This window comes from Apostichopus japonicus, chromosome 9 (genome assembly GCF_037975245.1).
Source record: "Apostichopus japonicus isolate 1M-3 chromosome 9, ASM3797524v1, whole genome shotgun sequence".
Taxonomy (NCBI): Eukaryota; Metazoa; Echinodermata; class Holothuroidea; order Aspidochirotida; family Stichopodidae; genus Apostichopus; species Apostichopus japonicus.
The window spans coordinates 20,558,021-20,574,883 of record NC_092569.1 but is presented as its reverse complement, the minus strand read 5'-3'; the positions used below and the strand labels follow the sequence as shown (position 1 = coordinate 20,574,883).

The 16,863-nt window shown below is 35.5% G+C and overlaps 1 protein-coding gene across 1 annotated transcript in view; it reads left to right on the top strand.

Moving 5' to 3' along the window:
* Positions 1-14,183, top strand: part of LOC139973272 (tyrosine-protein kinase Fyn-like) — a 36,486-nt gene extending 22,303 nt beyond the window's left edge. Inside the window, exons 5-11 of the mRNA XM_071979828.1 lie at positions 129-232; positions 1,555-1,707; positions 4,613-4,914; positions 6,693-6,806; positions 7,785-7,938; positions 8,882-9,013; positions 9,985-14,183. Coding sequence (XP_071835929.1) covers positions 129-232; positions 1,555-1,707; positions 4,613-4,914; positions 6,693-6,806; positions 7,785-7,938; positions 8,882-9,013; positions 9,985-10,196 — 1,171 coding nt within the window. The 3' untranslated portion in view covers positions 10,197-14,183. The remainder of the gene's footprint in view (positions 1-128; positions 233-1,554; positions 1,708-4,612; positions 4,915-6,692; positions 6,807-7,784; positions 7,939-8,881; positions 9,014-9,984) is intronic.
* Positions 14,184-16,863: the final 2,680 nt, after the last annotated feature.

Below are 16,863 nucleotides of genomic sequence, written 5' to 3'. Positions count from 1 at the left end.
GAGAAAATAAATACTTAATTGGTTGATGAAATGGATACTGGATAGTAAGGAAGTTTCTTACTAAGTGCTACTCCTGTTTTTTTTTTGTTTTTTTTTTCATAAATTATTTTCTGTTTCCTCCTTTTCAGTTGGTTCTTTGGCAAAATTAGCAGAAGTGATGCTTTTAACCGGCTTTTCTCCGGTGGAATACAAAAGGGTACATTCCTTGTCAGGGAGAGTGAAACGAAACCTGGTAGGTCTATACGATATTAAATGGTTTAAAAAGAGAGTCTGTAGATTAAATATCACATACATGCAGTTAGTCATATTACCTTTTGAACAGATCAGTAAGGAACTTTAAGGATTATAGCAGACCTAGAAATTCACAATTCAGCCACCTGGTAAACAATGCCAGCGCTAAAACAAATCTACTGGCTCTTATAAATCAAACTCTCACTGGCATGTTCCAGAAGACACATCAGTTACTTTAGATTTTGAAGAACAGCCCAATTCATATAAATTTGATAATAAGCAGTATTAAACATACAGTGCTAATGTCATGTACTACATAAATCAAGCCCATCCTTTGACTGACATTTGTTAATAGAGTTACTGCACCATGTGTTGAAGTTCTTGAAATGTTTGCTGACAGAGAGTTGCCAGTGCCTTTTTCAATATACATATTTATACATACAGTATATGCTTGTAGGGCGTCACATATACCCCGTACAGTACGTCTTTACTTTTGCTGCTTTAGCAGTACTTTGGTATATATATGTTAAAAATCCGGATAGATTTCTGTATTAAATGTTCATGAATAGATTCTGCAATTAAAACCGGAACTTTAAAACTTAAAAATATGTTATTGCAATTGATCAATAAAGCCAACCTCCTGAACAGGGATTCTCCCACAAAGGAGGATGTACTGTACAGTACAGGCTGGAATTAATGAGTGGGTACGCTCAGTTCCTTCTGGGTTGTTGTTGAATGCTTTCCAAGAATAAGCGAGGAACAGGACTTCCGGTAATCTGTCGTCTACTGAGCTACGGATTCAATGCCGTGACTGTCAAACTTGCCTTTGTATCGATAATCTCACTCCTTTTCCAACGCAGTCGTTAAAGTTTGTCCGACTAAAATCCTTTGTGAATACTGCCCTCGCGTTAATTGAAAATTGAAAGCTTCATTAGCTAGGCTTATATCCACTTACTGCATTCACAGTAAGTTCTATAGCCTAACATAAACACAACAGTAGCCTATACAGAAGGATTGTTAGATCATTACTACACGGGAACATGATTAGATGTTGTTCACAAAATTGGTTATTTGCGCTAGTTCCAGTCTGTAAGGGGAATTAGTATAAATCTGTTTGATTCCAGGCCAAACTGAAAATAAATTAGAATTGCTATGGGCTTTTAATTTTGGCATATTTCTGTACAGTATAACATGAAAATAACAGATACATCGCACAAGCTGCACTTTGTTTGGTCGTTAGATATATATGAAAATGATCCGTGACTAACTTCCAGCTGCATTAATTCACAAACCGTTGTGGGTTCTATTTTTTAAATTTTTCAGGTACATATGCACTGTCTATTCGTGATGAAGGCATGGGCGGAGAAGCACACATCAAGCACTACAGACTGCAGCAGACCAGAGACACGAAGATGTATTATATATCAGACCAGAAACACTTTCACACCGTCATCGATGTTATACAGTACTACAAATGTACAGTATTACCATACATTAACCGTCCACTGAATATATCATTTCATTTGACAAATCATGATCGTTTTCCTCATGTATTGTTGTGGCAAAGCGCTATGTCCTCACACACGTTTTAACTTCAAACGATGATTTCTATGCAGTAAATTATTATTGCTTGCATGTTCTCTGATTCCTCATTAATTAATCTTTTATCAATACTTTATGAAAGGTTTTAGAAAATGTTCCTTGAAGAGAAACCAGTCACGATAGCAATGGATTTTTCTTTCCTAACTGAAAAGTTGACTCAACTATAAAGTTACAGTCTCTTAATAAATACAGCCATGTAGCTGTCAACATAGACATAGACCATGCATGCTTACAGTGGCAAGACACTCGGTCAACAAATATAATCAATTAGTTTACGGTCAAATTATGTTATCAGAAAATTACACTAATGATGACAAACAGCAATTGTTTTTTTCTACGTAAAGGTCAACTTTACCTGGGTAAACTCTTAGCACGCTTAGAATTGCATTGAAGTATCTGAAAGTATTTTCACGCATGCTGATTATGTTTGGTACCATTAGAAAGATTCCCTAGACCTAGAAACACATAATATTAAGACACCTAAAATCTTTCAGGAAGGAATAAATGGGAACATTGTAGTTTATTGGTCGGAAAAGTTTCACCAAGTCGGACCATATTTTTCTAGCAAGATTTCGGGAGGAATTTAATCTGATTATTTGAAGGAACCACATAGGATTTGGTCATCAGTTTCATCATAAAGTGCACAAACTACAGAAGAAAAAAACAAAATAGCTTTTATATAATCTGGGTGTTATTTACGGACCAAAATATATATGGTATTGGATTCTCAGGTCAAACTTTTGTGATCAGTGAATGAAAAAGGAGCAAATTTAGATTATTCTTAATCTTTCTGTAGGCTTAGATTATGAAAAGTTTAGAGTCGATAAAAAGTAAATATGTGATATATTCTTTTACAATTTTTTAAGCAACTCCCGGAAACAATTTGTTTACTGTCCGAATGCTAGATATGTCTCTGATGGAAATGATAACTAGTAGACTCTTAAAACAATTACTAGCAGATAACAATAGGACTCTCTGTTCTCTATCCATAACATCAATAGCAGAGCGACATCACATGACTAAGAAACACGCCAAAGTAAACCTTGACAGGAAATTGACATTTGCGAGACAAATGATCCATTTCCTCCCATCATGTCATCATAACACTTTTGCAGGTTGGATAGCGTAATATTGTTGTGGACGCTGATGCCTTGGTAAATTGCTAATAATAATAGCAATTACAGGTGTATTAATAGTGTTTATAGCTTTCTTCGCTTTTTTATTTTTTTACTTTTTTATTAGATTCATTTTTTTGTGATGCAGTATGTCGTTGATATATTTGAGGTTTAAAAATAATATGGAAAAGGAATTTGATTGTTTCAAATCAACATGACACAACAATAAAGTTAGAGGTCATTTTACAAAAATGTCAAATGGAATCACATTCAGTATAAACCAGTTAAGATTAAAAGGTGTTATAATATAGTCTGCAAGCATTGCTAGTGAATTAATGTGACTGAGTTTCATAAATTAAATTTTACAGTACTGTGGATGTATATTAATTAACGTTACATTAAACTTCTCAACAATAAATAAACTATATAGAAGTAAAGCCAATCTTGTCTGTACGGTTTAGTTCAAAATGATAAATTCTCATTCATTTTCAAATTGAAGCAAAACACTACTGTAGATACAAGTGAATTGATACAATGTGGCTAGGCAGTTATAGGAAATAAGATGTTGTTTGTCAAACACTATAGGTGAATTTGTTATGACAGAATGAATGATTATTTATACATAATATCCCCTTTTTTGATAACAAACTAAATTTGGATAGAACAAATTAATTTGCCTGCGTATGTTTTTGATATACTCATGGAAACAGGTATGTACAGTGACACATTAATTCAACAGGTGTTCCTATACAAACAGATACATCGACTTTGAAAGTGCTCATTAGATTGATGTAAACCATCGAGGTTATAAATATACTGTAGCTACATTGTATGTGTACTGTAAAACCTTACTCAGACATGAGCGTAGGTATAAAGCAGGTATAAATGTTTTACGAAGTATTGAAATTGACACAATTCTATAAGGGTTAGTTATCGATAATAGCACACACAAGTGATACCATGGTAGAAGTAAAGGTGTGGAACATTTCACTTAATGTAAACACAGTCAGTGAAACTAGAGTTAACTGTGATTATTAAACAGGTGCATTTATGTTTTAAGTGGTAATAGATTGTTTTTTAATTATCTTACAGTTGGATCTACTGTGCTACAATACACTATGTATGGTCAAGCTGACCGAAACACAAGCATGGTGGCCATGTTCTACTCTTCTTTAAATATATCAAATTAAAAACCTCAAGAAAGTTTGGGAGAGACACAATTTAGTTTCTAAATTTCTGATTCGCAACATGCTACTATTATTTGTAAAGAAACAAGTCAAACATTTTCATTTTGAAAGCAAATTTGACAATTTTGGTAATACATGTAAAAGACAACAATGTTGACAAATCTTCTGTTTTTGGACACTTTAATGAAAGTTGTAGGAGAGAGGAATCCCAACCCTATGTTTTTGTTTATTTATTTATTTATATATATATTTATTTATTTATTTTTTTATTAAGTATTTTATTTTTATTGAGGTATGTCTTTGTTCCTTACGGATCTCTCGGCAAATCTTGGACTGAATGTTCCATTTTTTCGTGGGGACACATATTTAGTGTAATCAGCAGATGGGACTCGCTTGAACAAGAAGTCAAATAAGGTTCACTATAAATTTGTCAAATTAAATCATACATTCTTTTTTCCTTTTTGTGTGGGTCTACAGCTGGATCAAATGGACTCTGTTGCAGACTGACTGTAGCAGCTCCACGAAATGCCCCAACATTCAGGTCCTTGGGTAACTCAGTCTGGGAGATTGAGAGAGTCTCTCTGCACTTGCTGACGAGGCTAGGTGCCGGGACATTTGGAGAGGTCTGGAAAGGCACATGGAAGTCAACCACCGCAGTGGCGATCAAGACACTGAAGGAAGGCACCATGTCCCCAGAAGAATTCTTGGCCGAAGCCAATATCATGAAGGAATTACGTCATGAGAAATTAGTCACCCTTTACGGCATCTGCTCTGACATGGTAATTCGTTTTTTTGGCACTTTTTCAGTTCCAAATTTGTGTTCTTTAGTTTTTTTGTTTCTTTTTTTTTGGGGGGGGGAGTGTTGGGGAAAGGAAAGGGGTGGCATTGAGTCAGTATTTAAGAATGCATATGAAAGACATTTTGAAAATTCTTTACAGATGTGTTTTTGAGGACTTTTTTTTGGGGGGGGGGGGGGGAGAATGAGAAGTGATATGAAACTTAATTTTGATGAATACAAGCTGCAACATATTTAAGTACATTATGTCCTTAATCAATCTGCTATGAAAAGATGTAACATCCCATTGTCAATTTTACTCTATTTATATAAACTATTTTATTAAATATGAAAGTGTTTAGTTTGCACACTGTATATCTTGCCCAAAAAATTACAAAGTCTCATTTATAGACATTTGTCATAACCTTGCAGTCAAAAACTATAAACACCAAGACTTTGGAAACTAAAATGTTTTGACCAGGTCAACTGACCTTGCTGCAAAGTGGTAAAAATCTAAGACAAAGAATTAAACTTTCAGAACATGTCAGTATGTCTTTTCACCATGACAACCTTCTGTTGACCTTCTTTTAACTTTTTCAGAGCGCGGCATGCGGTTTGGGGCGAGTCTTCAATGCCTTTAAGGTTTTGAACTGAATCCTATAGTAATGACATAACATAGCCAATAGTAATTAGCATGATGGTACAGTAGTTTATACACAGCTGGGTGTTCTGATTAATTTCACTCATGTTCGCAGTCTCTGGCACATTGTGATTGGGGGATTCCTGCAATTTATCTAGAGGGTCCTGCAAATGTATTTTCTCTTCGGGGGAGTTTCCCGTTACAATTTCTATTACTTCCGGCAACTTGCAACATCACTGTAGTTACAGAACTTGCCAATAACAAGCCGGAAGTTATTAAGTTTTGTTGTGTTTTGTAAGGAGTAATGCGATTGGTCAAATCTTTCCTAAAAAAGAAAACAAATGTATCTATATTTAGCTATAAACATCATGAAATCCCCCCCCCCCCCCCGAAAGAAAAACAAATTAAAAATCCCTCCCCAAGAAAGTCTCTTCCCCAATTGACGGAGGGAATTCCCCCCGCCCCTGCCCCCATGTTTTAACATCCTATTGCTAGCACCGATTGCAACCCTGTCAAGCCTACACAAAAACACAACGGAACAATATGCAATCGTTGTTAATGGCTGGACACAGCAGGTTGTAAAGTTCTGTCATTTAAAACTAGTTTAGTGATGTGTTCAATATAATCTCGGTAATGCAAAGAAGCCTAGACTAAAGAAAAATAATTTTTTCCTTACATGATGAGCATAGGTCTAGTTTTCTTTGTGCATCTCAATGTATAATAGAAGATTGACACTCAAAATTTACCCGCAAGTGTGGAATAAACTATGCCAATTTTAAATTTGTGTAATCTTTGAAGGAATTTCCCTCTACGGTGAACTCACACACAGACACACCTGCAGACACACGTGCGCCGGAAAAACAAACAGATGATGTTATGTCACATCGGATATAAAATAATTTTTTCTTATTTAGTTTTTTTTTTTTGCTAGTATCCTGTACCACTGGCAAGATAATCTCTATATGAGATATCATAATGTAATATTTGTGTCTGTGCACTAGGTATGTTTACTCTATGACGATATCACAATAACCTCAATCAGCAATGAATGTTTTAATCTTAAAGGTGTAGATTGAGTGGAATTTCATCACATTCATGATATAAGTGTTTTTTTCCTTTTTTTTAATCCCTTATTCTCGCAGGAACCAATATATATAGTCACAGAACTGATGTGTAACGGTAGTCTCCTGGACTACCTTAGGGACGGAGATGGTCGCCATCTTGGACTTAGGCATTTGATCGACATGGGTGCACAGGTATGTGTTACGAACATACCGTACATAAGAGTACTCGCTGCATGTATGCTAGGTGATTATGAATGTAAGAGATTGATAACTAACTGTATTTACACAGGTATGTGTTAGGAACATACCGTACATAAAAGTACTCGCTGCATGTACAGTATGCTAGGTGATTATGAATGTAAGAGATTGATAACTACCTGTATTTACAGAGAAATTAGGATGATTTGAGGTGATGAGTTGGATTCATAATTTGTTGGCAAAAGGTTTCATCTCAAGCATTCAAGGGAAAGTTAACAGTTTTCCTATTTCGCTGCACTTTGCATCTCATTCATGTAAACTTTGTTTGGTAGCATACATAACCATCGAAAGAAAGATTATGAACTTTGACACAAAGTCAGTTACTTTAGGCACTCAAAATCACACCAGGAACAAAGAAATTAGGGACAAACTTGAAACATGCATGGATGGAATAACATACATTGCCAAAATCTTGCAAGTTCCTGTAATGGACTAAATTGTAAATAATTTGCTCGTTTAGTAGCACTTGAAAGTAGCTCCTTAGTAAGCGATATCATTAAACAGGGTTCTTGTTTGAATATATGCAGCTTGGATCAATTTGTTGATTGATTCTGTCTTTCCGATGCAGTGCTATTATTTATTATTTGATGGAAGAACCGGTTTTGCAAGGCCTGGTACCACATGTTTTAATTAGCTTAAGTTTCATTTCACTTTTGTCGTTATTTCTTCGGTGGACGTTCCAGAGAATAATTTTATTCAGGATGATATAGCGGAATGCCATGCAAGATGAGCCAAAAATTGCTATTGTACAAATGTACGGATGAATGCTGGTAGCTTTTGAACACAGCAAACCACAACATTTTATAACAAAGTTCAGGTCCTTCAAAACTGACGTCACAAATTGGGATCGCAGTTCCATTCGTCGCATTCGAATAAAAAAAATTAAAATCTATTTTATTTCATGTTTTCCAGGTCGCCCAGGGGATGGGTTATCTGGAAAAGAAAGGGTTCGTCCATCGAGATTTAGCAGCCAGGAACGTTTTGGTCGGAGAAAACAACATGGTGAAAATTGCTGATTTTGGGTTGGCTAAGCTTGTCAAAGACGACCACTACCTGGCAAGGAGAGGTAGTGTTTTGAATTAATTTCCCCTGTGTATGTTGTAAATAATACCAACAGCGATTCAGCATTCTAACTGTCCAGTTTCTGCTCCTTGCATATTTTTTTTTATAAACATATGCAGAACATTTTGCAAAATGCAACTTTTGCTGTGAAACGTTTGTAGGAATCACAGAAATAGTGGTGCATTCTTTTAGTTTATTATCTCATAGGATGAACATACTTGGAGGATTGCAGTAATATGATGGTAGTACTCACCTCCAATAACTGCATATATCTTCAAAATTCAGTTGTGGCTTAATCGTTAAAGCGATGCTGCAAGTTTAATTGTCTCTTAAAGTTACTGGAAGGGTTGAAAATTTTTGCAATCACAGTTGTTAGCAAGATATTCTGCTATACATAGAAATTGTTATATTTTCACATGTTTCATCAAAATCAGAATGTGCCATTTTTGCAGAAAGTGAACCGCCTTCCTTATTCTTTTTATTTGAGCCTGCTAACATGGAAGAACTTTTTACTTTTTGGATTTTAAGGGTAGAGTTGTAATGAAAGCCCTTGTACTGAATGGCATCCAATGCTCACTCCTATATATATATATATAACACCTCCCTCCCCTGTACCACCCCACCCACCCAACCCTTTCTTTGAAACAGAAACCATGCATTCTTCACAAGCTTTCAAAACCAAGATGCAATGCAAACTTCCACTTGCAGATAAATTGGGTTCTGTTTACAGTTGATTGTAACAATAAGCACTCAGCCAGTGTCTAAATGCAGTAATAACAGCCGTGCGTTGACATTTTGGATTTGTGTTTGTTTTGAGAACATGGTTCCTTGTCCACTTCTTGGAGCTTTCAATTATAACTCAGTGATTCATCGCCCTGGCAACTTGAAGCAACCTCATTGAAGTTGTTGATATATTTTGTTTAATTTCCTTGTCTATTTTTTTACAGGAACTAAGTTCCCAGTCAAGTGGACTGCTCCAGAATCTGTTCTGTATGGTACCTTCAGCACTAAGTCAGATGTCTGGTCATTTGGTGTGCTGTTGACAGAATGTATAACAAAAGGAAAAACACCTTACCCTGGTAGGTTACCAACTCATCTTTCTAATTTTTTAAATTGAAATAGTTTGTAATTTGGTACCAACTCTGGGCTTGATATCTCAGTTAGTAGAGTCGAGATTTTGTTATGATCACCTCTTTATCACATATTTTTTTTTTAAATAAATAAATATTCCCATTCCTCGCCACTAGGATTAACCTCCTGGGTTTAAAGATTGTCAGGCAAATTTGTATTGCCATCTATGGATGGTAATGATGTTTTATTTTTGGAAGTAAGGTACAATTCAACCCTAACAATTTGTGCAACAGTTCAAATTCTCGAACTTTCCAATTATCAAGAAAATATTAAAAAGAGAAAAAAAGAAAGATCTAGTAACTGATAGAGTAAAAAGTGTCAAAAGTGACAAATTGTTTTCATAGACTTTTATAATCACCAATTTTAAACTTGCCAGTTAACTCCCATTTGGTTAAAATGGTATAATTTGGATATTGCTGTTCTTTCATCAGTTGTAACATGAACAAGTCTCGATATGTCTATAGAGAAAATATGTCGGCTACCACACATTAGCATCTCGAAAGCTGCTTTCAAGCTGCGAGTTGGGTTGAAAGTAGCCCCTGCCAGGGAGTAAATGACTTTATTTGAGCAAAGTTTACTTTCAATTTCAACAGCTTAGAGAACTAGCAATGTGGCTTCCAATGCCCTACCTGTGAAAAAGAACAAACTTAAGCAACAAACACAAAATCCACAGAAAAACGACTATCAACCAACACTGCATAATCGCGACATAGAGGTCGAGAGATTCTGGTCCCCGGTTGGGTTTTTTAAGCAGAGACCAGTCGTCGTCAAGATGGATACTCTTAACTACACCACGCATTCCCCATATGATGGTAATCACAGATAGACATTTGTCCTGTTATGTAGCTTCCCAACATTTAGATCCAATAAGTTAAACTAAATTTTTTTTTTTTCTATTCCTTCTCCTTTCTTTCGATAGGTTTGTCCAATCACGAAGTCATCGAGCAAGCCGTTCACAGAGGCTACAGAATGCCAAAGCCTATGCATTGCCCGGACTCCATGTACAGGATGATGTTGAAATGTTGGAACTCGGAACCGCTGGAGAGGCCGACATTTGAATTCCTTCACAGTTTCCTAGACGATTACTTTGTCGCCGAGGAACCAGATTATAAAGATCCAGATGGATTCTAAAAGCTCTCTGAAGTGAGAGAAGTTAAAAAGCAGACAGTACTTCAAAGGGGTGGTTAAGATCTTGTAAAATGCCATCTTATCTTCTCTGGTCCAAGGAAAGGCTACTTTTTTATCCTCTCCTCATTGGCAAGTTTTTTCGTTCCGGACGGGTGTAATTTTTTGCTGAGTATATCGAGATAAATCTTACGTGAAATGATATATATATATATATATTACTGTGGTACACCTCTCTTTGATTAGTATGCGCATACTCTGCAAATGTAACAGATAACAACCATTCAGAGGTAAACATGACACTTGTCTGGTGGGTAATTATCCGTACAGGGTTGGATTCAATTTATACTAGGTTACCCTGTCTTGCCAGAAATGGGTACATGCTGCTGGGTGGTATGTTACGTATATAGGCACCGAGGTTCATAATAGATTGGGTGAAGAATTATAATTCCTGAGCCAGAAGCCAGTCTTATAGGCAGTTTGCGACTTAAATCTGGGGACAAAACTGTTCTCCATCGCAAAACCAAATATATAAGTTCTAGATTGATTCAGTATCATCTTAGCCTACAAATATTAAATGGTGGAAGTTCTCTTGATTGTACTCAGAGTTTTAGTGTTCATGTTAACTTTTTTTTCCTAGAATTTTGACATTCAGAATTTTATAATGTAATGGAAGACCAAATTTCATTACGTTTTGCTTGTACGTTATGAATTGGTCTTAAAAAAGCAAAATGTCAATTTACTGCCGTATATTGAACTATGCATTACTCTGTTCTTTTTCTTTTGGCTAGACCAGCATTCTTGCAAGCGAATTCTTAGACTCTCATTGGATTCTTCCGACCTGTGCACTATAGTTGGAATAGTTAGAATATCGTTGTATCTTTCACGGATCAGCAAATACCAGAGAGAATGCTGCGTTTAATAGTTTTATCGATTTTTATGCTTTAAAATTAATTTAGGTATACACAAACATCAGAGGAAACTCATCATCCCTGTGGTGTGTCTGCAAGATGAGGAAAGAGCTGTTAGATGTTCTTTGGGAAGGAGTCACCCTGTCTATTAATACGCTGTGATGTACAGATTTATCTGTCAGTTAAAATGGGTAGATGAAAGATTTATCTGTTTAAATAGTCATTTTACCAAGTTATGTATCTTTATTTTTCTGCTATGCATTAATCAAAAATAATCAGAATACCGTAGTTAGTTACTCAAGTCCAACAGATACATTGGAAGAGAATGTGTAATAACTGAGGAACAAAGAGCAAAGAAGGGTACAAGGAGATTATGATGTCGTTCCCTTGCTAACATGAACACATGGGTATGTGGACAGATATAGATTGCCCAGAACACCCCAGAGGGGACAATTTGTTAGAAACTGTACATAAATGTCACACTTCCAAAGGATTTGTACAATATGACAATATGAACAGTATAAATGTCCTGTTTCTTTCATCAGATATTTTTGGGTAATTTATTCATAATTTCAGAAGATCAGATTGCTTTGAAGTTTGACATGACAGTACAGGGTAGAGTGGGTAAGAACACAAGAATATTGTCCCAAACTGGCTTCCAAAAAGATTGTAAATCATATTTGGGATATTCTTTTAATGAAGAGAAGTTTGAAATACTGAGACCATACTGTTACCTAAAGGGAATAAATCTTTAGAGTAAACAAGGGTGGTGATCGTCCATTAAGGATAGATCTTGTGTTGAGGCTAGTGATGTGACATTTCATATCTGTATAATGAAGTGTAACACAATCAGATAACGTAACATTTTAATACTGTTACATCAGGGCAGCAAACCTAGGAAGGGTAAACAGCATTGTTTTGTGTTAGCTCGCCCAAATACCCTCTTCGACGTTTTCATCTCCACTCTCTTCTTTAATGGGTTCCTTAGGTGGCATCGAAATTGCTTTCCTTTCTTTACAGCGTATTTTTTTTTTCATTTTCTTGTTACCCAGAGTTCAGAGACTGAACATGTAGTTATGTAAATTTATGGCATCAGTGATAAAAAAAAATTACATTTTTGAGACCATTTTTAAAATTTCATTTTTAAAGTGATTTATCTTTGAGATGTACTTTTAAAAGTTTTCATCAGGTCAGAGTTGTCTTTCAAAGATATCAAGAATGAATACAAAGCACCTATTGTTTTTTTTTTTCAACATTGTTTTGCGATATAATGCAGTAAATGTAGATATTTGTTGTAATTTTCAATCATGTGACTCGTAGAACGGTACTGAATGTCGTCAAACTTTCGAGTGGTTTGAAATTGATTATGTATGGATTAATCTATGTTATAATAACAATAATTAAGGTGACCTAAGTTAAATCCAGAGAAAATTTAACTGAATTTTTAATTTTAGGAGGAAATGACAATTACAGTTATTTTTAAGTTTTATTTTGAGATACTTTTTAATGTCGACTAGGTCAAATATTTTTTTTTTATGTCTTTTAAGTATCTGAAACTGCAAAGCTGGGATGAAAATTTACTTTCAATTTTAGACTTATTTCAATCCTACTGCCAGATGTAAATGGAATGTTTCCTCTTTTGTTTTAGTGCTTTACTGCCCTCTATTTTTTTGCTTAACACAGCACAAAGGTGACCAAAGTGTGCAAAGTGAGATTAATATTTCAACATTTTTTTTTTCTTAAAAATTTGAATGTAAATTAGTAATTTTCTTTATGATTTTTGTAACTTTCAGTAAATGACTGTCTTTCAAAATATGGTTATTACAGATCCTTTTCTTGTGTGTGTCTTCATCTAATTGCTAGCTATAATCATGTAATAATGCCTTTTGTTATTAAAGCCATATTTTGTTGAGCAAAATCTTGAAGAAAAAAAATGTATGTTGTTAAAATAATCAGAAAAAGCAATGCAACTCAAGGAAGAGTTTAACCCTTTTTTTTTTACATGCTATCATGCCCATGTTACAGTTAGTATATGATAAGTAGAAAAAAACATTGTAATACACAAATAACTAACACAATGAATGAAAAAAAAACTGAAATATGAAAATTGTTAATATGAAAGGTGGTAAGATTTGTAAAATAAAATTGTCAATAGATATTGTATTCTTTGTGGGCTGTATTAGTACGTATATCCAACACAGTGTAGTAATTATAGAGACATTAAGTCATTTGTACAGTAATTATGGGATGATTATGGTTATAATGCACAGATGTTACATGACTATATAGTCAAATATGGTTTTATGGGTAGACAATTGTCTTGCAATAATGTGTTTACTTACTCTTAATTAAAAAAAAAAAATCACAGGTTCATTATATTCAAAGTACTTAATCATTTAGACAATTTAGTTATATGTGATGATGGACAGATTAAAAGTATTGTTTGTTTTGGGGTTTGTCTATTTCCCTCTCTCACCAATGAATAATTCTGGGATAATATCCATAGGTGGATTTAATAAGTTAATAATCTACGGTCTACACTGAAGTGTGTATGATAATGATAACGTACGTGCATGGTCATGGGGGATACTGGTTCACTTATCACCTAGCTGATTCTTAGCTATACTGTTGATCTCGGGTTTCAGAATGGGCTAAAACCTCTTATACTTTCGTCTTTACAAGCCAAACTGAGATTTCCGCCGTCAGGAATGATATTGAGTAGTAACGCCATGTTGAACACGGGCCTCCTGATCTTTATACTGAGAGATGTGAACTCAACGTTCGCATCTCGTGTGAACATTTCAACTGTTATAGGCGCCCATGGTGTGTGTGTGTGTACGAGATATGGCCCCTCACCGCTGAAAAACGAACAACTTGTAGTGTCTACAGGAGAGCAGTTTGCTGTAACCAGCCAATGAACGAATGGATATTTGAAGAATAAGAAGAAGAAGTATATTCATATAAATAATTGTTTACTTTATTTGTAGCAACCTTCTGATGTTTAAGAGAAACAAATATAACCGATTTAGAGTTGGAAATCACCAATGTGCATTAATAAAGATTTTGTACTTAATACCGTTTACATTTTTATTGGTATGATTACTCTTTCCTTTAGTTATATTATTATTATCATTTTTATTTTTATTATTATTATGTTATCTTTCATTTGTAAATTTGATACCAGGAGTATATTTTATATGCCTGTATCAATCTTCATTGCTTGATCGAACTTTGATTGCCAAACATCTTCGTACATATGTTAGATATTCATTTGTGTTAGCGGTTGGCAAATTCCAGGCTTTGTTTGTAATAAAAGCGAGATAATTATCAAAAGGTGTTGCATTGTGTTGGTTTCGTTGGTCTGTTGATATATATATAGATATATATATATATAAATATATATATATATATATATATATATAAATATATATATATATATATATATATATATATATATATATATATATATATATATATATATATATATATATATATATATATATATATATGGTGTAATAGTGGTATTTTCCCCATAATAATGCTACAAAAACAAGAAATGGGATGCATTCCAAAGAAATTGCAGTGTGTTTTGGGGCTTGCAAATCGCTTTAACAGATGTCTAAACAGGTTGCAGTTGTTTGGGATTTCTACTCCTGGAACCCAACCCCTCATGATGACCCCTTTACACAATACCATTTACCTCCTGAGCTACCTACGTGTACCTATTCACACATAAGATGTAAACAGGGTTGTAGCCACTGGAAAAGAACACATTCCAAATGGCTCATTCCAATTTCGTAACACGCTTGGCAAAAGTCGCAAATAATGGAAAAACTTTAAAGTTATAACACACAAATGAAGTTAAAATGATGGAAATGAAGCCTTTTGCCATAACAACAAATTCTCAAAGGGGATGGTAAGCAACTCTTTCCAATATACCTACAGATGCACCTATCCGCCACGCCCCCCCCCCCCAAAAAAAATAGGCTTTCAGTCGCGGATCAAAGAATTATGTGTCGTGTACACCCCTCAACCTTTACAACCCCACACAGAAAATTAAAACTTGTAGACCTAATTAATTTATAGCATATATACCGTATGCCTCAGAATGCACGATGCTACCCCTTATCTGTGGAGGAGTACCCCAGTCCCCTACACTCGACTTCGATAACCCCAAGGCCACACACCTCCTTTTTTTAAATCCTGGGTTTGACATTTATCATCACGTTTTGAAATGAAGATTGATTATTATAGAGTTGTGGAACCGTAGTGCCGTGAAAAATGACAAAATATTGAGCTATTGAAATCTTTAAAAAAATATGCCAAAAGTTCTTTCGAAGGTTTTTTTTTAGTGGCATTTTATTGGGTATATGAAAAAAAAGAGTCCATAATTTTTTCATCCCCACATTCCTAGTTCGGGGATTTTCCATCCTATGATTCAGGAGAAGTGAAGTTTTGAACCTCGTGCCAACTTAATCTATTATATTTTGAACAGTTGAGAACGATGAGCGACGGTGACGTCATCGCGGCGTTGCGTTTCGGGGGCTGTAGGGACGTTATCATTATCGAGCTATACTGTAGGGAGGAAACTAACAATTTCTGAAAGTAAAAGAGCGATTTAGATGGAAATTTCCCGGTTAAGTTGTAAGTTAGCAATCTTTTTGAGACTTAAAACGTTCCAGAATTCCCTAACTAGTTCTTCATAATTTGTTGTACAGATATTTGTCATTTGAGAGTTATTGTATTCACAGCGGTACACGTAGTCTGTACACATTCCTGCGTATTGTATCAAGGCCAAGCTTAGAGCGAGATCTGATCGAGTCTGACCAATGTGCCACACTGACGTCACGTCTCGACGTAAGTCAGTTTTCGAAATGAATTTTCTGGCAGGACGGGCCAACATTTCAAGCACTCTATCACAGAACTAAAATCCATCACATGGGAAGGCTCATGGCGATACAAAGACAAAAAATGATATGACCGGAGTCTCTTGGATCCCATTTTTCACTAAGAAGTTCTTTTAAGGTATAGAAGCGGGTCAGTATAAGCATGGGCGACAGTGGCGAAACGATGAGCCTGGGGGCCCCGGCTCCTGGCCCAAAGGGCCCCCTATCAGGAGGTCCAAGCAAGGGCTTCCGCAGAAATGTTCACAAGGTGTGGGGGGGGGGGAGAATCAGGTTGAGATAGGTTGAGAAACAAAATTCAGTCTCGCAAGGGCTTTCTTTCCCAGTAAAAACGGTCCCTCCCTATATCCAAAGAGGTATACCCTTTTTCTGTGCATCAGTATAGCGGGGAGCTCCCTTTGGTCGGGGCCCCAGGCTCAGCACGGCCCGAGCCCATATGAGTATACGCTAGTGATGGGCGATGTGATCGAATAAGAAAACTTCAATATACAAATTATGATATCCTTATCATTTTTTATCATTTGGATGACGAGTCAATGAGGATGACGATTAGAAAGCCCGTCATTGGAATTATGTTTTGCTTCCTTCATACTACCAAATAGATGAAATTATATCGATTATGAAGCTATTATCGTTCAGCAACGTGTTGTCTGTTGTGTATAAGACTCTCCTACACTCAACCCCCTCTTACACTTTCCCTCCCCACCCCCACCCCACCCCCCTGTTATACTTTATTCATCTTTCCCGTCGTTTATAGTGTCCACCAGTAAATTGAGTTTTGTTTTAGCGTTTTTTTTTTGAGCATCTCTTTTCCTTGTGCACCATTCCCATAAAAACTAAAGCCCAGATATTCGATAA